We start from the raw sequence: 26,337 nt of genomic DNA, 5'->3' as shown, positions 1-26,337 counted from the left end.
TTTTCCATGTGGGGTTTTTCCCAATCTGAACCCAGGAAAAGGCTGCCCTGAGGTTTGGTTATTACCTGACATAAAGCTCAGAGGATTGAATCTGCCTCAAGAGATGGAGTTTAATCTCTGTACATTGATTTTTCTGTGTGGAAGAAGAGCCAGTCACAAAAATACTGCAGATTTGGAGGTTTGGGGTGGTTTTTAACTGTTCATGTTGGGAATTTAATAGCATCCCTTTAGGAATAAAGGGTTTTTGCTTAATAAACAATCATTATGGGATATTTTTTCTGTACTGGAGCAGAGAGAATAAGAACAAAACTTTCTATTTTATTAACAGTAATTCATATGAATTCCACCACTTGAACCAGTGTTTATTTTCTGTTAATAAAAAGCAATTTTGACAAAAATCTGATTCCGTTTTCTCACATCTTTCCTCTTCCCTGGTTGAGATGCCATAAGTTAGGTAGGAATGGTGTGACAACGAGGGAAGGGACATGGGAATGGCTCAGTACCAGCCAGCCACTAATGAACATCATAGAAAAGATTTCCCAAATCGAGGAATAAAAACGACATGCAGAAGGACAGCCAGGAAAAAGGGGCAATCCCAGGAATTGCACTGCTGGGACTCTCAGCCCACGGAAGCCAGGATGACATCGACGGACGTCTCGTCCTTGCTCCTGACTGTCACCTGCATGGTCACACCGTCCCCAAGTGCCAGCCGGGACCTGACCAGCACGTCACAGCCACCTCTGTACACACCTGGGACAAAGCAACACGGAGAGGTCACTTTGGAAAGGCTCGGGGATCCAATCCTGACCCGGGGCAGGGCAGCTTTAATCCTCATCCATGTTCTGCACGTGGGTCACAACCTCATGGAATGCTCCAGGTTGGAAAGCTGGGACAGGTCCTGGGGGTGCTGGTGACATCCCCAGGTGGGCAAGAGGCCAGTGGCCCCTGGGCTGTGCCAGCCCCGGTGTGGGCACAGCTGCAGGGCAGGGAGGGTCCCCTGAGGGACACCCTGGAGTTCTGGGGACAGCCCTGGACAGGAGAGACCTGGAAGGGCTGGAGAAAGTCCAGGGAAGGGAATGGAGCTGGGAATGGTCTGGAGGGGCTGAGGGAGCTGGGAAGGGGCTGAGCCTGGAGCCAAGGAGGCTCAGGGGGACCTTGTGGCTCTGCACAAGTCCCTGCCAGGAGGGGACAGCCGGGGGGTCGGGCTGTGCTCCAGGGAACAGGGACAGGAGCAGAGGGAACGGCCTCAGGCTGGGCCAGGAGATCCTCAGGGTGGATTTTGGGAAATTCCTTCATGGAAAGGGTTGTCCAGCCCTGGCACAGCTGCTCAGGGCAGGGGTGGAGTCCCCATCCCTGGAGGGATTTAAAGCCCTGTGGATGTGGCACTTGGGGACGTGGGGCAGTGGTGGCAATGTCTGGACTCAACCTCAGAGGACTTTTCCAACCTCAACCATTCCATGATTCTAGAAGAAGTTGTGGGTGCTGCAGGGAAACTCAGGATGTGTCTTTAGCGACAGAAACGTGAGAACAAGACCCTCCCAAAATCATCCTTCTGAGGTAAGCTCAGGCATTTAAGGGATTTAATTCTGTCTGCTCTGGAAGTTCCCAAATCAGAGATTCTACACCATTCCCAAAGGTGGAATTCCCCCATTCCAAGAGTTTGGCCTGAGCACATCAGAGGTCTCCACGTTAGGACCAGCTGCATTCAACACACTGGGTCACTTCAGAGAAAAAAACCTCCTTTCTACAGAGAAAAAACTCCCAAAATAACAGCAAGATCTCCTAAACCATTTCCCTTCATTTATAAAAATCTGTGGGGACATGGAAACATGAAATTCAGCAGCAGGAACACTTACCAGCCAAATAGAGGGTGTGAGAATTTTTGTTTTCTGGCACTTTATCTGACCTCTCACAGGGCTGCATGCCCAGGAACTTGATGATGTTATTGACAGCCTCTGCATTCAGAAATTGAAGAAGAAAATCATTCCAGGTAATTATTTATTACACTAAATAAAAACCCAGTGTGGCAGATGAGTGATCAATAAATGAGGGATTTTCTCACCATCCAGGGTTTTGATGGAACTGAGTGCAAAGGTTTCTTCTTTCTCAAAGTCATCTCCCACGTCTTCCCAGGCAGCTGCAAAGTTGGGCTTTAAAACCTTCTGGATATGATCAGACACTGTCACCTCCAAGTCTTCCAACTGGGAAGAAAAAAATGGAAATTTTCAGGCCAGTTATGGAAATAATCCTCACCTTGGAAAGGGAAAAAGAGCCTACAGCATTTTGACAAGACAATGCCTGCTTTTAATTCCAGGAGAACCATATCATAATAGCTTCTAAAAAGAGGGGAAATAGTATTTATGGTTATTTATGGGGAAATATTACTTGTTTAAGAGGGGAAATAGTATTTATGATGAATAAATAAGTAGTATTTATTTGTTCATCTGTAAACCTTAAAAATATTTATACAAAACATCAGTGAGACTGAGGGAGAGCTGAAAATGATGGGTCAAAGCCTCTACAGCCCGTCCTGGGCTTCTTCCATGGAGAGACTTCCTCAGAATCCATGGAATTCCAGGATGGTTTGGGTTGGAAGGATCTTCAAGATGATCCAATGCCACCCCATCCATGGCAGGGACACCTCCCACTGTCCCAGGCTGCTCCAGCCCCAGTGTCCAGCCTGGCCTGGGCACTGCCAGGATCCAGGGGCAGCCCCAGCTGCTCTGGCAATCCCAGCCCAGCCAGGAATTCCTCATTCCCAATCTCCCATCCCTGGCTGCCCTCTGGCAGTGGGAGCTATTCCCTGTGTCCTGTCCCTCCATCCTTGTCCCCAGTCCCTCTGCAGCTCTCCTGGCGTCCCTGGAATGTGCTGCAAGCTCTCCCTGGATCCTTCCCTTCTCCAGGGGAGAATTCCCAGCTCTCTCCAGAAGGAGCCTTTATTTCCTCCAATACTTCCTGAAATCTGACTCTGTCCCTATCATTGACCACACAATTAACAAAAATCCCAATGTTCGGGGTGGAAAGACTGCAGCACAATTCTGAAAACAAGACAATGGAAGTTATTTCTTCCTTCCCTCCTTTCTGTCCCCACAAATCCCATTCCACGGGGCACTAAAACTTTGCCAGGAATGAAGCTTTGGGAAAGGATCTAAAAATGGCATTTTACAGGATTTTGCTGTTTCAGGCAGATTGACTGATTTCAGGATTGAGAGGAAACTTGACCCAATGGTGACATTTATCCCAAAATTAGTGAGAATGGGGAATGGGGAACAAATCCTGGACTCACCACATACTCATCCTCATAGCCATCCTCTTCTGGCACCCCCGTGCTGGGGTCGCAGTCCCGCACCGTGAACTTCATGGTGCAGCTGAAGGTACAAGCGACTGGGAAGAGACAGAAATCCTGCATAAGTGGGGAAGATCCCTCTGCTGCAGCCCTCTCTTCCCAAAAACAGACTGCAATACCCATCAGTTTTCCCTCAGGAATATAGATGTGGCCGGGTCAGAGCATTTTAATATCATTTTTCCCTTTGATTTTAAAATAAAGGCCGAAGGAGGAGCTCAGGAGAGTTCCAGGGGTAACAAATCACTGATTCCCAATGCTGCCATGAAATCCAGCAGCAGCCACTAGGAAAAATTCCACAAGAATGTCATCCAAACCAACAGTTTAGCAAATTCAGATTATTTCTAATCTTCCCTGGTATTAAAATAACTTAAAAATCCACTCCATTGGTAAATCATGTTAAGTAACTGCAAACCCAGTGGTGTTTAAGTGAGAATAAGAAAAGAAAGGGAAGTTTCACATCCAAGAAAATCTCACTCCTATATGTTTTAGTGGTTTCTGATTCTCTAAAGAGAGGAAAAAAATTAATTAGTCCATTAAATAAAGCCTCAAATTAGGAATATTTTTATTCTGTCTGCATTTTCCTTTTAGTGATTTTGTTCTTGAACACTAGCAAACATCCATGGTTTTAAATGTGTTCCTTCCATTGATTTCAGGCCATTAATCCAAATTTCCATCACCTGCATGCTCTTATCCCATTTTTAATCCTCCAACACCACTGATTACCTATAAAAATAATTTTGCTAAAAATGATTGTGACATTTGTGAGACACTGTGGTGGTTTTTTATGGGACGTATCTATGGCAGTCATGTAACAGATTTTGTGTAACTGAGAGTTTGTGGAACTACTGAGAAGTTGTACATGTAAAAAAGCGTTCTAAATATTTGATTCTAATTCTTATTACTGTTTATTTTAGTTACTAAGTCTTTCTTTATACTCTTTTAAAGTTTAAAACCTGCTTTACCTTCCTCCTAATCCTACCTCACACAAGAAGTAAATACATTAATAACTAGCCAACACCAAAAGCCACCATACTCTTTAATACATGAACAAAAAAAAAAATCTCAAATTTAACAAAATCTCAAAATAACAAACCAAAACCACTACACAAAATTAGTATTTCCACCCAGTTCAAACTAAAACCACCAGGCACGCAGGAAATAAAAATCCAAGGAGCTCAGGACGAGCCAAAGCCCACACCCCCAACTCCTGGCATTCCCCAAAACCTTCATTGGAGGGATTTGTGGGGCACAATTTCTCACCTGCAGTGGGGTCATCCTGGGGGATCCTGGCCAGGGTGTAGCACATGCCAGGCTGGTTGTAGGCCAGGCTGGGAGCTGGGATGCAGCAGATCACATCATACCCATCTGATGGCTCCATCTGCACCGACACTCTCTCCAGGAGCTGATCGTTCAGGGTGTTTGTGCAGTCGAACTGCAGCAGCAAACACAGGGAAAAGGACTTGCAAACACTTCCTCATCCACAGAACTCCCCCCTCCAAAAGCAGCTAAAATCCTCCGTGGAACGCAGCAAATTTCCTGTGTTTTGATCAATTCTGCCAAATCCTGCTGGGGCCTGGAAAAAGGGGCTGGGTTGTCTCACCTGGAAAACGATGTGGGTGGGGAAGACGTGTTTGATGCAGCGAACAAAATACTCTGTTTCTGCTTCTGTGAGCTGCACTGGCTCCGAGGATTTGAACAAAGGACCCAGGCCCTTAAATTCTGGGATGGCTGCCAGTTGTTCTGTGCAGGAAGGAAAAGATCAGCAGGGACAGGCTCTGATCCTGCTATCATTCAACACTTCAGAGAATCCCAGAATAGTCTGGGTTGGAAGGGAAATCCAAGGATAATTTAGTTTCACTCCCTGGACACCTCCCACTGTCCCAGGCTGCTCCAGCCCCATGTCCAACCTGGCCTTGGACATCCCAGGGATCCAGGGGCAGCCCCAGCTGCTCTGGCAATCCCAGCCCAGCCAGGAATTCCTCATTCCCAAGATCCCATCCCTGGCTGCCCTCTGGCAGTGGGAGCCATTCCCTGGGTCCTGTCCCTCCATCCTTGTCCCCAGTCCCTCTGCAGCTCTCCTGGAGCCCCTGGAATGTGCTGGAAGCTCTCCCTGGATCCTTCCCTTCTCCAGGGGAGAATTCCCAGCTCTCTCCAGAAGGAGCCTTTATTTCCTCCAATACTTCCTGAAATCTGACTCTGTCCCTATCATTGACCACACAATTAACAAAAATCCCAATGTTTGGGGTGGAAAGACTCCAGCACAATTCTGAAAACAGACAATGGAAGTTATTTCTTCCTTCCCTCCTTTCTGTCCCCACAAATCCCATTCCACAGGGCACTAAAACTTTGCCAGGAATGAAGCTTTGGGAAAGGATCTAAAAATGGCATTTTACAGTATTTTGCTGTTTCAGGCAGATTGACTGATTTCAGGATTGAGAGGAAACTCTCCTAGAGAGTTCTGGACAGCCATTGATGCCTCCTACCTTGAAATATATCCTGGCGTGTAGGAGCCACTTTCTCAGGTTTGCTGGGCACCAGGGCAACCTCTGTGGAGAAAAAAAGCACAGACTTTGTGCTCTGTCTCAACTAAACCATGCAGAAGGTTTAAATGCTATTAAGTCTCCACTACATATTCCTTATATTGTCTTCCTTACAGTATCTTCCTTATATTTATTATATTCCCTATATGTTTCTCACATCTTGCTGCTAACCACTGCCAGCATCACACACTGAAATATCTTTCGTCTTTTTTTTTTTTTTTTTTTTTTTTTTTTTTTTTGGTGTGGAAATACTGGGTTGAAAATAGAAGAAAATAAGTCTGACTTATGAGGAATAAACCACACACAAAAAAAAACCAAACCAAACCAAAAAAAACCAAAGAAAAAAAAAAAAAAAGAAAAGGGGAGAAAAGCCAAAGAACCCCCAAGCTGGTTCTGCTAAGTGAAGATGCTCAAGAATTGTGCAAGGACATGCAGAGAAGTGACTGAGAGCTCCTGGAATGCCTTTTTCCAAAGGCTGGGATCCAATAAATGCTGATTATGCAGAGATTTGCCCTGCTAACAAGGCTCTGAGCCTTGCCTCAGCCCCTTGCCATCAGTGTGGGTGTTACCTGCTTTCTGTTCAACAATGGGAGCTGTAGCCAGGGGAACTGTTTTCATGTCAAAGGGTTTCTCTGAGGGCTCCAGTGTGTACTGGTGCAGGGCCTTCTCCATCCCAGGAACAGAGACTGTCAGCCCTGCAGAGCAGAAAGGCAGAAAAATTCCATTTTAAGAGCTGGAACTGCCCCAGGCACTGCTGATCCACAGGACACACAAAACAAGCAAAGCAGAAAAAAAGCTGCTCTGAAGATGACACAAAATTGCCAAGTCTAAACAGTTAATTCCCAAGAGTTTTACATGGATTAATTAAATCCTCTGCTCATATGAATTTTCAATCACAGACATAAAGTGTTTTTATAACCAACCCTCATCCTCGTTTTGGATTGGAAAAGATGGAGCAAAAATCAAGAAATGAAAGCCAGGTCATACTCCTGACTCCATTTCCCACACCATGCTTCCCAAATTTTGATTATTTAGGATTCTCAGAGCAGCTGTGGCTGCTCCTGGATCCCTGGGAATATCCAAGGCCATGTTGGACAGGTTTAGATTGCTAAATCTTCCAATCTCAGCACAAGCATGGCATGGAAGTGCTAAGGCCAGAAAAAAACACGTGAATTAACAGCTCTGAGTGGTTTCCTTCCTCTCACTGACCATTAAAAATGTAGGCAGCGTTCAGGGCCAGCTGTCTCTGCTGCAGGACATTCAAGTAGAACGTTGCCCTGTCCCTGACTTCGTCATCGCTGTCCATCATGCACCTGTTTGGGGACAAGGGGACAAGGTCAGCCAGCTCTGGACATCAGAGAGCTGAGCTAAAAATGGCACTGAGAAAACTGCCTTTGGTACCGCAGTGACAGTCAGAGCTCCCTCCAGAGGTTTTCAAATTGTGCAAAAGTGGGTTTGCACAGCACATGAGTTGGTTTAATCTCAATTAAGTCATTAACACCGCATGTCTTAAGAAGAAACATGAACCTGTGACACGGGAGCACACAACTCTGGAAACACAAATGTTATTTCTGAGGAACCTGGATAGGAATTTTCTTGCTTCAAGGGGTGTTAAAAATGCTTACGTGTAGAAAAGCTCTGTAGGGGGAGGGTGACTTTTTATATGGGCAGATATTGATAGGACAAGAGGGAACAGCTTCAAACCAAAAGAGATTTAGGCTGGATGTAAGAAATGGGGAAGCCTTGGCAGCTGTGGTGGATCCCTGGCAGATCCAAGGCCAGGCTGGATGGGGCTGGGAGCAGCCTGGCACAGTGGAAGGAGCCTTGCCATGGCAGGGGTGGCACTGGGTGAGTTTTAAGCTCTTCCAACCCAAAGCAGTCAATGGCTCTGTGATTTATTACCCCTGAGCAACGTCCTCAGGCCAAATTACCATCCCACGTTTCCATGACTAATCCCATCCTTCACTTCCTCGTGATCCTTCCTTCCATCTCTCCTCTTCCTCCAGCCGTGCAGGCAAGGTGGGAGAAGCATTTTCCCAGTGCCCAGCTGGGACTGCCAACCTCGGTGCCAGTCCCAGCCCGCTGTGACCTTGCCTGCAGGCCACCAGCATCACCACAGGCTCAGCCAGCCCCACTCACCTCTGCAGCAGCACCAGGATGCTGGGAAGCAGATTCTCATTCTGTGCCCCAAACTTTGCCAAAGCACTGACAGCAGCTGCAGAGAGAACGGGGAGGTGTCAGAGGAGTTCTGCACAAACACATTCTCACATTTACACAGCTCTTCACTTCCACACCATAAACTAATGCTGCTTCTCTTTTTGAGCCTGGTCTTATCAGCTCTCAGAGATAAGCATCATACCCTTGATAGCTCAGCTACCTCAGGTGGCATAAAAGAAGCAGGATGGCTCTTGTGACAGTGCTGGAAACAAAAAGTTTTAATAAAAGGCAAAAATAAAAAAGCTCTTTACAGACAAAAGCAAAGTCGAAGCAAAAGGTTCTTACTCCTACTAAACCACTTTAAAAAAGCCATTAACTTCTTTTGTTCTCTTCTTTTTCTAAAAAATTGCTTAGGTGAAACTTTTTATCTCCTGTCCAATTAACTATCCTTAAGCTTAAGGTGAAGTCCCCAAAGTCCTACGAAGTGTCTTTTAACCAAATTGAAGAGAAAATCTTCTAAGCTTTTTTTCCTTTTTAAGGAGCCAAAAAGAAACTTGTTTGCTCCATCAACAAAAGACACATTCCTACAATAAACCTTTCTCTGACATGGAAAGACTCAACTATTCCTGTATTCCCACATGGAAATAGTTCTGTGATCACGATCAGCTTAACAGCTCACTGAGGGAGTTTTCCATCAGATATTTGCTGAAGCTCTGTGGAATATTCCAACTGTTGGCCCTCCTGCCATTTGCAGCAGTTCCCACTCCTGAAAAATCTGTTTTCCACACCAGCACCCAGTGGTGACCAGGGCCAGGCTACACCCAGGGAGCTCAAAGCCCTCAGCAACCAAAACCATCACATTTCAGCTTGGAGAGAATCCCCACCCAGAGAGAACAGCAATTTCAGCAAGTACAAACTTATGACAGTGACATTCAACGGGGAAGTAGCAGTGTCCCCTCCTTGTGAATTACACCTTGAATTGCAGCAGGCATGCAAAGGGCCTGGAACAATATCTTCTTTATCATAAATATTAATAAATATATTATAAATGTTTAATTATGGAATTTATTATATTAAATAAGATAGATTTTAGACATAGATATATAGATATATCTCTATAGATAGAGAAACAAATAAATATATATTTATAGATAAAAAAATATATAAACAAAATTAAGTATATATTAATATAAGTCTATAAACCATATAAATAACATATAAACCATATAAACAAATAATATAAACAAATATATTATTTGTGTTCTGAAGCAGGAGGTCAACATGATCTGAGGCTAGAATAAAACCTCAGGATAAAACCACCCCCACAGCTCTGCACAAGGACTGGGGAAGAACCAGCACTCCCCACATTCCAAACCCAGTTTTGGGGAATTCTAGCATAGCTCAGCCTGATGCTGTTTTGGTTTTGCCTTTTTTTTTTCCTTTAAATGTTTTTTGGATTCTTTGCATATATATTTGTAGCTCTATAGTTTATTATATTAGTGGCTAGGTTTTTTTTTCAGTAATTTTCCATGGCCTCCTTTCTCTAAGTAAAAATACAAATTCTAGAATTCCAAGCTCGAAGAATACAAAATTCCAACGCTATCTTGAGTTTTCTTGGGAACCAAGAAAAAGAACAACTCTTTGAAATACCTTCTTATGAACAAATCACAAGGAGATGACTCCAGAAAAAAGACTTGACCTGGGAGAAAACTGCATCACCACTTGTCCTCTTAATTGGTGCTTTTTTTTAATCAATTCTACTCATTTCTTACAATCTATAAAATATACTCACTCCTGGGTGAGCAGCCTTTTGTAGACATCTTTCCATAACTGCATCTGAAGGGCAAATAAAACCCTGTTCTTATATTACCTCCTGCCCTGGGGTGACTTTATGGTGCTTGTATCTCCAATTATCTGTTCTGTTTGTGCTGGATATTCAGTTTTACACCTTGAAGATTGGATTTGAGAGCAGAGTGGGGGAAGAAGAAGCACCCAGTTTGTTTGCAGAACCTGCACTCACTCCTCCTCATTCCTGCTCCTGGACTGTGCTCTCTGCATGGACAGAGCTCTCCTTTGCTTTTTAGTTATTTTTTTAGCTGGCTGAGGCAGAGAATTTGCTCAGACTTTGGCTTTTCTTGGAACTGTTTAAACCTGCTCTGAAGTGAACACCCAGAAAAACATCTGGAGCTCACACCTGTGGCCCACCAGGGCCCAGGACACATTTCCCATTGCAGGAGGGACTGATAAGAGACTGGGTGAGCCAAGCTACACCCCACAACAAGGACTTTCTGAATTTGTCATCTCTTCTGAACACTGAGAGGTTTTACTGAACGTGGGAAATGAATTTCTAGGAATTTTTTTAAGATATCCACCTTTAAATCTTGGTGGGTATCTTGGAACTTTGTGGCCAGCACGGTGTGGGACCCTTTTAAAGTTTTAAACCTGCTTCACCTTTCTTCTAATCCCATCTCACAACAAGAAGTAAATACAGTAGTAATTAACCAACACCAAAACCTACCACACTCTTTAGTACATTAAACCAAGAAATCTTAAAATTAAAGTATCTTAAATTAGCAAACCCAAACCACTACACAAAATTAATATTTCCACCCAGTTTCAAACTAAAGCCACCACAACACCTTAACTAAAGGAGCTTTGCAAAATAGGTTTATGTGCATAGTGACAATGTTAATTATAGTGCCTTGTGTGCTTTACTAGACACAGCAATCAATAAACAAAGTCATCAAAATTTTTTTCCATTCAAGAGAGAGGGGGAAATGTGGGAGATGGAGTTGTGGAGAATTCTCAAAGCCTGACAAAAGCTCACACAGTGCATCTGTGTGCAAACCTGAGATGAGAAATGCTGACTGAGAAATGCCCTGGAGTGGGACAGACACTGCTGAGACAGAAATGGAACCTGAGACAAGTTTCAAAGGGTGGCCTTAAATCAGACTGGATACTGGTGGCCAGCATGGAGAGGGGCTGCTTGAATCTGCTTTCTAGAGAAACCCCTTTGGAGTTTCTCCCACATTTGCCCCAAACCAGGATACATTACTAAAATTATCTGGAATTTCATTTCCAGGTTGTGGAAAAGGCCAGGAGCTAGAACTGCAGGCCTGGAGCTGCACTCACCAGCTCTCACAGCCTCGTTCTCCAGCACCACCCTGGAATGGTGTGGGACTGCTTGAATCTGCTTTCTAAAGAAACCCCTTTGGAGTTGCTCCCAAATTTGCCCCAAACCAGGATACATTACTAAAATTATCTGGAATTTCATTTCCAGGTTGTGGAAAAGGCCAGGAGCCAGAACTGCAGGCCTGGAGCTGCACTCACCAGCCCTCACAGCCTCCTTCTCCAGCACCACCCTGGAATGGTGTGGGACTGCTTGAATCTGCTTTCTAAAGAAACCCCTTTGGAGTTTCTCCCACATTTACCCTAAACCACGACACCTGACTAAAATTATCTGGAATTTCATTTCCAGGTTGTGGAAAAGGCCAGGAGCCAGAACTGCAGGCCTGGAGCTGCACTCACCAGCCCTCACAGCCTCCTTCTCCAGCACCACCCTGGAATGGTGTGGGACTGCTTGAATCTGCTTTCTAAAGAAACCCCTTTGGAGTTTCTCCCACATTTACCCTAAACCACGACACCTGACTAAAATTATCTGGAATTTCATTTCCAGGTTGTGGAAAAGGCCAGGAGCCAGAACTGCAGGCCTGGAGCTGCACTCACCAGCCCTCACAGCCTCCTTCTCCAGCACCACCCTGGGACCCTCCTTGCTCAGCATGGTGTGGGGCTGCTTCAATCTGCTTTTTAGAGAAACCCCTTTGGAGTTGCTCCCACATTTGCCCTGAACCAGGACACATTACTAAAGTGATATGGAATTTCATTTCCAGGTTGTGGAAAAGGCCTGGAGCTGCACTCACCAGCCTTCACAGCCTCCTTCTCCAGCACCACCCTGGGACCCTCCTTGCCCAGCAAGATCTTGGTGGCCAACACAGTGTGGGGCTGCTTGAATCTGCTTTTTAGAGAAACCCCTTTGGAGTTGCTCCCACATTTGCCCTAAACCAGGACACATTACTAAAGTGATATGGAATTTCATTTCCAACTTGAGGAAAAGGCCTGGAGCTGCACTCACCAGCCCTCACAGCCTCGTTCTCCAGCACCACCCTGGGACTCTCCTTGCCCAGCAAGATCTTGGTGGCCAACACAGTGTGGGGCTGCTTGAATCTGCTTTTTAGAGAAACCCCTTTGGAATTTCTCCCAAATTTGCCCCAAACCAGGATACATTACTAAAGTGATATGGAATTTCATTTCCAGGTTGTGGAAAAGGCCTGGAGCTGCACTCACCAGCCCTCACAGCCTCGTTCTCCAGCACCACCCTGTTGAAGATGAAGCGGATGTACTTGGAGGGGGCCGGGGTCCTGGGGCCCTCCTTGCCCAGCAGGTGCAGGATCTTGGTGGCCAGCACGGTGTGCTCGCAGTCCTCGATGAACTCGCACAGGTGAGCCAAGCCCGACTCCTTGCTCTCGGGGTTCTCCTCGATGATGCTGATGATACAATCCACAATGGCTCTCTTGTACTCAAAGCCACCCTGCAAAGGGGAGTCAGGGACAGTGAGACTTGGATTGGAGCGGTGCTCAGCTCCTTCACGCTTCAGTGACTGCTTCCCACGGAGAAAACAATCATTTGTACAAACTCAGGGGGGAAAAGTGGACTGGATGACCTCACAGGGCATTCCCAGCCCTGGGAGCATCAGGATTTTAGCTTTCATGTTTTTCAAATCCTGTACTGCTTTAGGGGTATAACTCTGAACTCTGTATAGAGTGTTAGTTACTGTCTTCACATTTTAGTTGGACAAAACAATCCCTCAAGGTCTGAAATTCAAGGACACCCTACAGCCCCAAAAAGTATAAACAAAAGTGACTTTGGTGGAGAGCAAAGTCGGGGTATATGACATCACTACCTGAAGCTGTAATTGAGGATTAAGCCCTGATATGTAAATGGACCAAATTTTAATTGTCTGAAAAACTTGTGACCATTGTCCATCCTGGGTGTAGCCCCCTGGAGGCTTCTGACTGCCCAAGGTGTGATGCTTTAAATTTTATATTTTCCAGATTCTGTACTGCATTGATATTTAACTCTGAACTTCATATACATTGTTGGCAAGTTCTCACAGCTCAGTCAGACAAAACAATCCTTTTTTAGTCCCTTGGGTTTTGGGCAGCTTCAGGCCCAAGAAGTGCAAACAGCAGCGAATTGAGGAGAGCAATCTGGGAGGATGGGACTGCATCACCTGGAGCTGGAACTGGACAATGAACCCCAACATGGAAACGGACCAAACTTAGAAAATGTGAACACTCGTGACTCAGAGTCCATCTTGGGTGTAGCCCTCGCTGGGCTCTTGCACTGCCCAAGGTGTATCCTGTGAAAATCTTTAATAAATTCCTACTTTATTAATTTAATACTGTCCAGCCTCTGTTCTAGGTAGCCTCTCAAGGCACCAGGTGTACCTACTGAAGGCCTTTAATAAATACCCACTTTACTCTCTTAATCTTGCCCAGCCTCTGCTCTAGAGAGCCACTCCAAGGCATCACTAATTCCCAAGCATTTCACACAGGTCTGACCCAGCAGGAGCTGCAAGCACTCAGCCCCATCTCCCTGTGCACTGACAGAAGAGACCCTTCCCATCACCAAGCAGGTCCAAATCTGCCAAAAATCCCTCCCCAGAGCCAGTGTCACACGTACGTCATCCCTGAGCATGTTGGAGAGGAAGGTCATCATCACACTGTGCTTCCGAGGGTACTTCTGGCACAGGGCACTGATGGCCTGCACGACCACAACCTGCAGGAAACACAGAAGGATGTGTTCATTTCCCTAGGAAAAACACAGGCTTTCATCTCAGGTTGTCACCCTGATTGATTAAATCCATGTACAAGGATGAAAATCAGGTGGTGGAGTCTCAGGGTCAGCGTGGAGCAATTTTGTGCCAGGGTGTGCAAGGCCTGGTTCTGCTAAAAAGATTGGAATTCAGGATGGAATTAGACCTTAACTCAAAGGTCTCCCCTCCTTTCTTCCTTCTGCCCAGACATGCTCATGATCCAATTTTAACTTGTCATGTTCTGGCATTAAAACTCTTTGCAATTTCAAACTTGTCTGATACTTATTTTTCTCATAAAAACAAGGACTTAAGACCACTTGAAGCAGACTGATTTTGCAAAGCTGTGCTCCTCATGATGCAACAGGTACAACTGAACCATCCTGAACCAATTTCTCATCAGTTTAGTCACTATAAAGCTCCCAAATTAGGTAGAAATTCCTAATTAACAGTTTCCAAACTATGCACCAATTTCTAAACAGCTTAGTCACTACAGATCTTACAAATGAGGTAGAAATTCATAATTAACACAGTTTCCAAACTATGCACCAATTTCTAAACAGCTTAGTCACTACAGATCTTACAAATGAGGTAGAAATTCATAATTAACAGTTTCCTAACTATGCATCAAGACTGATGTGATATAAACTCAAAATCCTTCTTTCTCTCTAAAACAACCAGAAGGAAGTATAAGATTTGCAGGATATTGCACAGGAGCCAGAAATCCACCAAATGATATTTTTCCTTTCTTGGAGTGTTGGGAGGAAAGCACACAGGGTATTTAAGCTGGAAAGCAAATTCTAAATTTTGCCCTGCCACATTAAACCACTGAAACATTGACAAACAGGAAAAGCTTCATTAAAAAATAACCAAACAAGAACAGGAGAAAAACCTGCAGCTGGAAAGAGCAGAGGCCTCCCACGGCACACCTTAAACTCATCTGAGATTTCTGACACGAAGGAGGAGATCTGTTTCATGAGCCTGTCCACGCTGCTCTCGCTGCCAGTCTTCAGCAGCGTGGTGATGGCCAGCGTGGCGATGCTCCTGTTGGAGTCTGTGATGAGGTTTTCCAGGTCCAGGTTGCAGGCAGTGACTGCAGATGGATGTTTCATGGCCACCTGCAAGGAATGCAATTCCAAAATTATCTGGGAGATGTAGCATCCTGCATTTGAAAGCACTGGATGCAAGCAGAGCTCAGGGGGGTTGGTTGCAGTGTTTTAAATGGATTTTAAGTTACAGCTCGTGGGTTTGAGCCTCAAATTTTTGCTGTTGTGTTGTGCAGCTCTGAAATCAGAATATTTCCTTCGAGTGGATTTTGTAATATTAAATATCCAGGATTCCAGCTGAAAGCTCACAGATAATCAAACTACAGCTTGTTATATCCCCATGGTCCCAAAATGAGCAAACACAGCCTGCATGCAGGAAAGACTTCTGTCCCACCAGGAGATCTGGCATGGAAAAGCCAATTCTCCAGCATGGAATAATTCCAAATAAAGTCATCCCAAGGGCAGCTGCTCTGCTTGAGGTAACACACACATCATTAGGCACTGCTGGCTGGCTCTGCTCTCAGAGAATGAAGCTTTTTTGGAGGTTTTGAAGCACTCACTTTATTGAGGGTCCGCACGGCTGCGTAGCGCAGGACGGGTTTGGGAGAGCTGCAGAAAAGCTGCAACACTGGGAAAGAAAAAAAAAAACCAACCAAAAAACAAAGATATGGCCTCTTTCAAAGAAAGGGAATAGAGTAGAAAATCTAATATATCTCCATTCAACAACACACTGCTAAATATTCATGCAGCTCTATGCATAATTTATCACACTGGTTACAAGAAACTCCTGGTTTTTATCCCACTGCCAATAACAGGGGAGTGGATCAGTTGTCTCTACATTCCAGTTCTATATTCCAGCTGGAGGCGAGTTTTCCAGTTAATTTGTGGTTGTTCCATCCCTGGAAATGCCCAAGGCCAGGCAGGACAAGGCTTGGAGCACACTGGGATAGTGGGAGGTGTCCCTGCCATGGCAATGAGTGATCTTTAAGGTCCCTTCCAACCCAAAACAATCCATGGTTCCCTCCCATCCCAAATTCCTGCAGCTGGATAAAAACAAGCATCACCCCATGCCACTTCTAATGCCATTCATCGAAACCTCTGGATGAAAAAAGGATCCCATCCAAAAGCCCTTTCACTTGCGGTTAAAAGTCTTTTAACCCCAAGTTATCAGAAAATCAGGGTTTGGGTATTAAAATTCTGCTGGATTTTCTCTAAATTTCTTTATTTCAGCTGTTTCAGGGCTACAAAGGGCTGTGACCAACCTGACACAGCAGGTGCCAGCTCCCTGGCAGTGCAGTTTGGCAGGTGGATGATGGCAGAGGCAGCCTCATAAATCACCATCTCGTGCTTGTTCCTCAGGCAGCTCTCGATGAAGTCGAACAGGGGACTCTCGTGGCTACAAACACATCAACCCCAGGCTTTTAGGATGGGAAAATCCCTTTAAGATCGAGTCCAAGACTTTCATGGCCACAAACACAACAATCCCAGGATCTTTTAGGCTGGAAAAACCCTTTGAATCCAAGACTTTTGTGGCTACAAACATAAAAATCTCAGGATTTTAGGATGGGAAAGTCCCTTTAAGATCAAGCCCAAGACTTTCATGGCTCCAAAAGAAGAATCCCAGGATTTTAGGCTGGAAAAACTCCTTAAGATTTGAGTCCAAGACTTTCATGGCTACGAACACAACAATCCAAGGATTTCAGGCTGGGAAACCCATTTAAGATTGAGTCCAAGTCTTTATGGCTACAAATGCAACAATCCCAAGATTTTAGGCTAGAAAAACCCTTTAAGATTAAGTTCAAGACTTTCATAGCCACAAACACAACAATCCAAGGATTTCAGGCTGGAAAACCCATTTAAGATTGAGTCCAAGTCTTTATGGCTACAAATGCAACAATCCCAGGATCTTTTGGGTTGGAAAAACCCTTTAAGCTCAAGCCCAAGACTTTCATGACTACAAAAGAAGAATCCTAGGATTTTAGGCTGGAAAAAGTCTTTAAGATTGAGTCCAACACTTTCAAGGCTACAAACACAACAATCCCAGGATCTTTTAGGTCGGAAAAATCCTCTGAGTACAAGATTTTAATGGATAAAAAAGAAGAATCCCAGGATTTTAGGCTGGAAAAAGTCCTTAAGATTGAGTCCAAGATTTTCATGGCTACAAACACAACAATCCCAGGATTTTAGGCTGGAAAAACCCCTTAAGATCAAGTTTAAGTCTTTCATGGCTACAAACACAACAAACCCAGGATCTTTTAGGATGGAAAAACACATTTGAGTCCAAGACTTTTGTAGGTACAAAAGAAGAATCCCAGGATTTTAGGCTGGAAAAAGTCTTTAAGATTGAGTCCAAGACTTTCAGGGCTACAAACACAACAATTCCAGGATCTTTTAGGCTGGAAAACTTCCTTTAAGTCCCTGCATCATCTCAGCACTACAGTTCAGTCTCTGTGGAGATTTCCACAAACACTTAAAAAACACAGCTGTTTCCAAGCCTTAATTAATTTCTCTGATTTAAATATTTACATCCTGCCTTACTTACCCCTCTTCAGATTCCCTGAGGAGCTTGCTGGCAATCCTGATCAGCATGCAGTAGGCAAACTGGGATTTCAGGCCAGATTTGGTGAATTTATTCAGCATCTTGGAGACAGCCAGGCGGTCGTTTTTCCTAAGGTGATAGAGCAGCCCCAAAGCATGATACTATGGGATGGGAAACAGAGGGGCAGGCACTGAGTACAGCTGGAAAATCCACATTAAAACATCAAAAGAGGGGTAATTATTGCTCTTTCCTGGCAGAAATACCTTCCAACCTCAACTGAGCTGAGTTTCCTGACAAGTTGCAAAGATCTGCAATGTTTCCTTGCCCTTTCTCTTCACTCTCAACTATTCCTGAAGATCCAAAGAGCCACAAAGTTAATTTATTTCCTTTTCCCCCCGCCATTAAATCTCATAACTTCAAAGGTTTCAGCTTTGCACAGTATCTCCTGCACTTCTCATGACCTCCACATCCAGGATATCCCAAGGCCTTAAAATGACAGCTGACCTCACAAAAATCCTTGAGGCCTTATTGATGGAACCACAAAGGGACATTTCTAGTTCTCTGTCAAGTTATTTGGGTTTTTTCCCCCCCTATAAAACTGATTTACTGCAAGGCTTAATAGAGTTGCTAAGTAGGCAAGAACAAAGCTGATTTTACAGAATCTTCCTGATCATGAGTCTGCAACAAACAGAATAATTCCACATTCTGAACACACAGAATAATTCCATTTCCACAGGTGTCTGGAATATCTGTGCAAAAATTTATTCTTGTGGAGATCTTGCTGATATTTGGATTCATCTTTTGCATCTGTCAAATTTTCTGAAGGCCAAGAGATGCTCACTGGGAGGCAGTGAGATAATTTCCCAAGCTTTTTCAGCACTTAGACCCAAATCTCTTCTGCAAGAACCACTGTGGGACAGGCAGCAATATTTCAGCCACCAGAAATTTAGCAGGAAAAAGGGAAGGATACTCCAGAACCAGCCCTTAATGAACAATCTTGTGCTGGCATCATGGAAAAATTCATTTATTTTTTTAAATTGTCAAGTTGTTTCCCCAAAAATCACAATTCTTGCTTTTAAAAGACTTAAGAAACAGAAGATTTTTTAAAGTTTTCTTAAGGACTCCCAGAATGCCACTAAGTCCCCCCCAGCATTTTTAGGGACAGCCACCCTCAAACACACCTGTACCATGATGTTGTCACTGGAAGCTGCTTCCTGAGCTTCATTGATCCACCTTTTGACCACGTCATAGCTGATCTTCATCATGTGCTGCAAAAAAATTTACATTGGAGACAAACTCACAGCACTTCCCCAGCCACTCTCTAGCCTAAACTCCTGTAAACTGTGGCTTTCCCTCCACCTCAGTCTCAAATTACCATGCTCGTGTCTATTAATAAAAATATTCACTCATGAGATCCTTCCCAGCCTTTCTGCCTCAAAAAGGGAGAGGAAATCAGAGTGGATTCCTTCACCTTGCCCTCCTGGTGTCTATTAGCAGAAATAATCCTGAACTGCAGCTTCAGCAGGTGATTTCATGGCCCCTCCCCAGATAAATTCATGTTTTACACTGACTGCAGAAATCTGAGCATTTTACACCAGGCTGCACTAGAAATTATGATGATTGATGTATTCAAATGTTAGGAAAGGAATTGGAAGAGAGAAAGGAGATGTTTTTTTCTTATTTTCCAGTGAGATGAAGAAACATCTTAAAGGAAAAACCGAAGCAAACACTGCAGACTCAGCTCCCCAGCCTGACAAAACACCAGATTTACAAAAATCTTGTGCTTTACTCACCAAGGAAGATACCAGTGCAGAGCTGGACACGCCGGGGACTTTGTCCACAATGGCCTGTTTCATGTACCTCTCAATGGCTTGGAGCATTGTACCCTGGCAAGGGGAAAACAGGGAAAAAGGGAACTGTGGATGCTTTGGAGGAAGAGATAAAAGCAGCAGAAAACAAAAATCCACATTTAAAGGACCTTCAGCAAAAATCTTGAGTTAATTCTGCAAGAGACTTGCGTTTGAGTCACCAGCAGAGCAATCTCAGATCAGAAACTGGAGCTTCCAAACATTCCAGCTGCACATTCCAGTGTTCCAGCCCCACATTTCTCTTGGAAATTGCACAGGGCATTGAGTGTAGCAATCCCAGATAAAAACTGGAGCTTCCAAACATTCCAGCTGTACATTCCCAGTGTTCCAGCCCCACATTTCTCCTGGAAATTGCACTGGGCATTGAGTGGAGCAATCCCAGATAAAAACTGGAGCTTCCAAATTTTCCAGCTGCACATTCCCAGTGCTCCTGGCAACTGCAGAGGGCATCAAGCAAAGCAACCCCAGACAGAAACTGGAGCTCCAAAATCTTCCAGCTGCAAATTCAAGTGCTCCAGTACCACATTTCTCTTGGAAATTGCACAGGGCAATTAAGTGCTCCATTAAGTGGAGCAATCTCAGATAGAAACTGAAATTTCCAAATATTCCAACTGCACATTCCAATGCTCTACTCCACATTTCTCCTGGAAATTGCACTGGGCATTGAGTGGAGCAATCCCAGATAGAAATGTGAACTCCCAAATCTTACAGCTGCACATTCCAGTGTTCCAGCCCCACATTTCTCCTGGAAATTACACTGGGCATTGAGTGGAGCAATCCCAGATAAAAACTGGAGCTTCCAAATTTTCCAGCTGCACATTCCCAGTGCTCCTGGCAACTGCAGAGGGCATCGAGCAAAGCAACCCCAGACAGAAACTGGAGCTCCAAAATCTTCCAGCTGCAAATTCAAGTGCTCCAGTACCACATTTCTCTTGGAAATTGCACAGGGCATTGAGTGGAGCAATGCCAGATAAAAACTGGAGCTTCCAAACATTCCAGCTGTACATTCCCAGTGCTCCAGCCCCACATTTCTCCTGGAAATGGCACAGAGCAATTAAGTGCTCCATTAAGTGGAGCAATCTCAGATAGAAACTGAAATTTCCAAATATTCCAACTGCACATTCCCAGTGTTCCAGCCCCACATTTCTCCTGGAAATTGCACTGGGCATTGAGTGGAGCAATCCCAGATAAAAACTGGAGCTTCCAAATTTTCCAGCTGCACATTCCCAGTGCTCCTGGCAACTGCAGAGAGCATCATGCAAAGCAACCCCAGACAGAAACTGGAGTTTCCAAATCTTCCAGCTGTACATTCCCAGTGCTCCAGCCCCACATTTCTCCTGGAAATGGCACAGGGCATTGAGTGAAGCAATCCCAGAGAGAAATGGGAGCTCCCAAACATTCCAGCTGCATATTCCCAGTGCTCCAGCCCCACCGAGCTCCTGGAAACGGCACGGGACACTGAGTGAAGCAATCTCAGATAAAAACTGGAGCTCCCAAACATTCCAGCTGCACATTCCCAGTGCTCCAGTGTCACAGAGCTGCTGGAAATTGCTCGGGGCAGTGAGCAGCCCTCCAAAAGGCAGCAGTTCCAGCAGTGCTGTAAAAGGCACCCTGCAAGAGGGCAGTTTTGGGGTTTTACACCACTCATCAGCTCTCCCCCCATGTACTCACATCAGTGATCCTGCACAGAGCTCGGATGGCCGGGCCTCGGTAGACATCCTCCTTTCCCGTCATGTCTTTGGTCAAACTGAAACCACCAGAACATCCTGTTAACACTTCCTGAATGTCCCCAGCTCTCTGTGCTCCTGTGGCATTCACCTCATTCAGCTGCTCTAGCTCTGCTGCGTTGCAACCTCTTCACAATCAGTTTAATTTGAGATTTATCAGCATCAAAACCTGGGGAGATACTGAGCTATGACATGCCCACCCCATTGAGTTGCTTTGCCATGGGCCTGGTTTGTTCAGCTCCTTCTCTTTCTTGGGGCTGCTGCTTGTTCCACATGGAATTTTGATTTAGAAACAGTGAGCAAAGTTCTGTTTGGTTTATTTTATATATTTCTCAAGTTGTTCAGCAATCCAACAACAGATCCAATTTTTGCTCTTGCAACAGCTGCAATGTCTATTTTTGCAGTCAAAAAACTGAAGAGTTCAGCTGGGAAAACAAAGTGGGCTTTACTTTAATTGCTCTGACAGCAAAGTCACAGCCTAAGCTCTGCTAAAACAAGAATTTAAATAAAACCCCACCACCATAAATGGCAAGAAAACAAAGTAACAATAACAACCTTTTGTAAATTGAATTCTCCCCCCGAGTGGGAACAGAATAACATTTGAGAGGGTGGCACAGACTGTGCATCACATCAAAGCTCAGCACTGCAGCAGCTCATGCACAGGCAGGGAGCTGCAGCCCCTTCTCCAGAGGGTGACCCCGGTGTCCCACCTGCTGGTGACAATGATGACATCCTCAGAGATATTGGCCATCTCTTTGATTGTGAGGTAACACATTCTTCTGAGGGTTTGCTGTGGAAACGTGGAGAAAAAGATTAAACTCAGTGGTAAATACAAGTTCCAAACGGTAAATGAACATAAAAATTAAATGGTTCACTTAGAAAAATAAGCTTTCAAACAAAACACATTGCTTTCAATTCAAAGTTAGAAGTGTAGAACTACATTTGATCCCTGGGTAAGAGCCAAACTCCCTGACATCAGTATTTAGTAAAATGATAAGAACTAATACAAAAATCCATGATAATTATCAAAGAAGTGATGCAACACATCCGTACTCAGAAGCCCCACAATCATCAGTTATAAGCTTTGAAAATACCTTTGTTATTGTAAAAAAGAAATGGAAGCACATGTGGAGTGTTGGCATTGTCTTTGAAAAAAATTAACTTTATTTTATATAATATTTTAATTAACTTTATAATATTTATAAATACAATATTTATATAAAATTTATTTTATTTTTTTTATTTTATAAAAAAGTTAACTTCTAAAAATCTACTTTTTAAATGAGGATATGAGAAACATTTCAAACACTCTGTACTTCCAAAAACGAACAGCTACATCTTCCTTGAACAAATCTCTAACAAGCAAACCACTTTAAATTAAAATTAATGAGCCCCATCACATGAAACACACTGCTCTGAGTTCTCACACTCTGCAGAAGAGATCACAGAAGGACTTTACACTCTGCTGAGCCCAAAGATGAAATCCCAAATTCAACCCCCAAACCATTCTGTGATTTTTAGGGTGCTCCCATCCCTTGCCTCAATGTGATGAAGGCTGACCCATGTTCTAAGGAACAGCAGCCTTTGATCTGCAGGCAGTTTTAGGATTTCCAATTCAGCAGATGGCGATTTGCAAGGGGAAGCAACAAGTGCCACAGATTTGTGAATCCAGGCTTTGCCATTATCCCCACTTTTACAGCAGGAATTCACTCAGAACCCACCTCCACCCCCAACCCACCCCACAGAACAACCACAGGTTATTATCCACTCCTCTGTTTCCAAAGCTGGAACTGCCTCCAGAGCTCCTCCTGTGCACTGCTTGCCTCCCACATCCCAAATTCCAAAGGTTTGGCAGCTCCTGCAAGCCCAGGCAGAAGCAGGGAGAGGCAAAGCACCAGGTCCTTACGTCGTTAGACTGAAACAACCTGGTCATGGCAAAAAAAGCTTCCGTGGCTTCCGTGGTTCCGAAGTGTTCACCCTGGAATTGGCAGAGAGGAAAAGCAGGAATTATCCAGCTCCTTTTGCTAATGCCCTCCCACACAGCAGGAATCTCTCCTTGGAGACTTTCTCCTGTAAGAAACCATCCTTGCATTCCCAGGGAATTCACAATTCTCTCCACTCTAAATGCCCTCCACAGGGATGGAAGCTTCCCAAGGTGTTTTCCTTGTGGAAAACTTCTTTCCCTCTAAAAAGATTATATATTTCCCACTAAAACATTATTAAAATTCATTCTGGATGGAGAGAAATCCTAACAGTTACCTGGTTCAGCAGGTAGAGGATCTTGGTAAGGATGTGGAGGCATCTTCGTGGGTTTATTGGGGTTTCATTGAAGAGCCGTGCCTGGAAATGAAACAAATTCTGCTTGAATAGATCCCAATAATAATAACAATTTTATTATTATTTCTCTTTCAACATCAAAATTAAATGAATCTGTTTCCAGATGAGCAGCTTGTAATATGTATTTGTATTAAATATGAGTCTCAGAGAATGTGCAGAATTAAATGAATGTTTCCAGCTGAGCAGCTTGTAATTTTTATTTCTATTAAATATGTGTCCCAGAGAATGTGTTCTTGCATCTTTCGTTTGCAGCAATCTGAACAAAGCACAAACAACTCAATTTGCCATCTGGAACAGGCAAAAATGCCTGAAAATAAAACATTTTTTGTCCAGGAAGAGCCCCCTGAGATGCCACATGTCCATATGGAAGGCAGAAGCCACGTGTCATCTAATTATCCTAAAAAAAACCCTCATTAACTGCAGATAAAATTAATTTATTTACACTCTCTGTGATTTTTATTTAATTCTATGAATTTAGCCATCCACATTTCCCCACAATCATTCTGCAACGCTTCCTGAAGGAAAAGATCATTAATGAAATGGCATTATCCTGTGATTACTCCTACCTCCTGAAGCACAGCACTCTTCTCCAGATGCTGGAAAGGATTGGAGCCACTCCCTGAGGAAAAAAAAGAGACCTCTCAGTTGAGGAAAAAAAATTAATTCCTCACACATCCCAACTGGTCTGGACAGGCAGGAACACCCCCAAAATTTTACCAAACCACCTCAAACCAGTGATGTTCCTCTCTGAATAATTGATGTTGGCCATCAACAGCTTTAAATCCACTTTCTTAAGTGATATATTCAGAGTTATAGAAAGAAGGTAAAAAATAAAAAAAAAAAGGAGAGGAAGAAGAAAACTGTTATTTAAAATGCCTTTTATATACTTAATATTTTTAATACCTAAATGGCCTTTACATAGAACTAATTCCTTTTTCTACTTTCCTAATGTACCTGTTTTTATTCCTTCAGGCACCAAAAGCAGAGATGCAGATCAGGATGTGAAAAAAAACTTTTCAGCCACATTAGTCCCACCCACAGCCTCACTTCTGCTCCCGATCCTCTCCTCCCAAACAGGAATTCCTCATTTCCAGTTCACTTAAATAATGTTTTGTAACCAAACAAAAAAGTCCACATTACAAACTCCAAATAATTAGCTATTAAATTAAAAGTAAAAATAATTTAAATATAATTTCTTAATTAAATAATTTAACCTTAAAAAAACCTTACCTAAAAAAAAAACAATTAATCATTTTATAACTTATTAATAAAATATCATAAAACTCACAACTTATAATATCAATGTAAGTCCCTGGTGTGAATTCCAGATACGCAGGCACAGCTCAGACAGAGAAAGTTTGGAAAGGCTCCTCTGAAACATTTTGGATTTTGCTTTGTGCAGCAAAATGACTAAAAAGAGAGGTTTCTTTTCTTTCCATACATCAGCTCACCGTTCAGGGTTAGGGTTATTATTTAGGGTTTATTATATAAATACATAGGGTATGTGTGTTATTATGTTATATAGGTTTAGTATATGTATATAAACACATGTAATCAACTCTCCTTTTTTTGAGGGATGAAACATCTGCACTGAGCAGAGACAGGGATAAAATCCTCTCTAAAAATCATCTGTGGATAAAGGGAGAGCAAACAGACCCCAATTCCTCTGGATTTGTCACCAGAGGGGAGAAATATTTCGGCAGTCAGTTCTTACAGCTGAAACACAAATACCCCACGAGCTGTGAGAGATCACAGACCCACGGGATGGCTCGGAAGGAGATTTAAGGATCATTCACTTCCACCTCCTGTCATCAGCAGGGACACCTTCCACTATCCCAGCCCGCTCCAGCCTGCTCTTGGCCACTTCCAGGGATCCAGGGGCAGCCACAGCTGCTCTGGGAATTCTATTTCACCTCAGCATCCCTCTCCACTTCAGCCATTCCCTCACCCCTCAGCCATTCCTTCCCCTCAGCCTCTCCCTCAGCATCTCACTCACCCCTCAGCCTCTCCCTCACCTCAGCATCCCCTCAGCATCTCCCTCACACCTCAGCATTTCCCTCACCTCAGCCATTCCCTTACCCCTCAGCATCCCCTTAGCAATTCCCTCACCTCAGCATCCCCTTAGCAATTCCCTCACCTCAGCACCCCCTTAGCAATTCCCTCACCTCAGCATCCCCTTAGCAATTCCCTCACCCCTCAGCCTCTCCCTCACCCCTCAGCAATTCCCTCCCCCAGCATCTCCCTGCCCTCAGCATCCCCCTCCCCTCAACTCAGCCTCTCCCTCACCTCAGCCATTGCCTCACCCCTCAGCATCTCCCTCACCCCTCAGCCTCTCCCTCACCCCAGCTCAGCCTCCCCTCACCTCAGCATCTCCCTCAAACCCCTCAGCATCTCCCTCACCTCAGCCATTCCCTTAGCAATTCCCTCACCTCAATATCTCCCTCACCCCTCAGCATCTCCCTGCCCCCAGCTCAGCCTCCCCTCAGCTCAGCATCTCCCTCACCTCTCTCATCTCCACCCCGCTGTCACCTCGGCATCCCCCTCACCTCTTCCCCCGCTGTCACCCCAGCACACCTCAGCCCTCTCCTCGCCCCAGCACCGCTCTCCTCACCCCCAGCCCCCCCGTACCGGACTCCTCGTCCTTTTTATCGAACTTCTTGATCATGGCGGCCCCGCTCCCTCCGAGCGCCGCCGCCTCAGCTGCCCCGCCGGAAGCCCCGCCCCACCCCGATCTCTGGCACCTGATTGGATAGCCCCGCTGTCAATCAAACTCAAGCCAAGCCACGCCCCCACCCGCGCGCTGAAAGGGCGGGGCCAGAGCGAGGGCGCGTCTTAAAGGAGCCGCGTCGTTATTTTGTGAGGGGAGCGAGGTTGCGCTGGCGGGCGGAGAGAGAAATTAATGAAT

The 26,337-nt window shown here is 44.5% G+C and overlaps 1 protein-coding gene across 1 annotated transcript; it reads right to left on the bottom strand.

The window, feature by feature from the left end:
* Positions 1-186: 186 nt before the first annotated feature.
* On the bottom strand, positions 187-26,171 carry COPG2 (coat protein complex I subunit gamma 2). Its single transcript, XM_077783717.1, has 24 exons — positions 26,061-26,171; positions 23,999-24,051; positions 23,355-23,435; positions 23,002-23,073; positions 21,806-21,885; positions 21,040-21,115; positions 19,294-19,386; positions 18,682-18,768; positions 17,504-17,661; positions 16,224-16,357; positions 15,522-15,589; positions 14,845-15,033; positions 13,786-13,881; positions 12,388-12,631; positions 8,026-8,101; positions 7,096-7,199; positions 6,456-6,581; positions 5,830-5,892; positions 4,947-5,086; positions 4,607-4,778; positions 3,287-3,384; positions 2,063-2,201; positions 1,857-1,955; positions 187-750 (listed from the first exon to the last, which is right to left on the bottom strand). The coding sequence occupies exons 1-24, from the start codon at positions 26,095-26,097 to the stop codon at positions 620-622; spliced, it is 2,616 nt and encodes an 871-aa protein (XP_077639843.1). The 5' UTR covers positions 26,098-26,171; the 3' UTR covers positions 187-619.
* Between the last annotated feature and the right edge of the window lie 166 nt (positions 26,172-26,337).

This window comes from Lonchura striata, chromosome 5 (genome assembly GCF_046129695.1).
Source record: "Lonchura striata isolate bLonStr1 chromosome 5, bLonStr1.mat, whole genome shotgun sequence".
Taxonomy (NCBI): domain Eukaryota; kingdom Metazoa; phylum Chordata; class Aves; order Passeriformes; family Estrildidae; genus Lonchura; species Lonchura striata.
The sequence above is the reverse complement of the archived record's forward strand: the minus strand, read 5'-3'. Positions and strand labels throughout refer to the sequence as shown.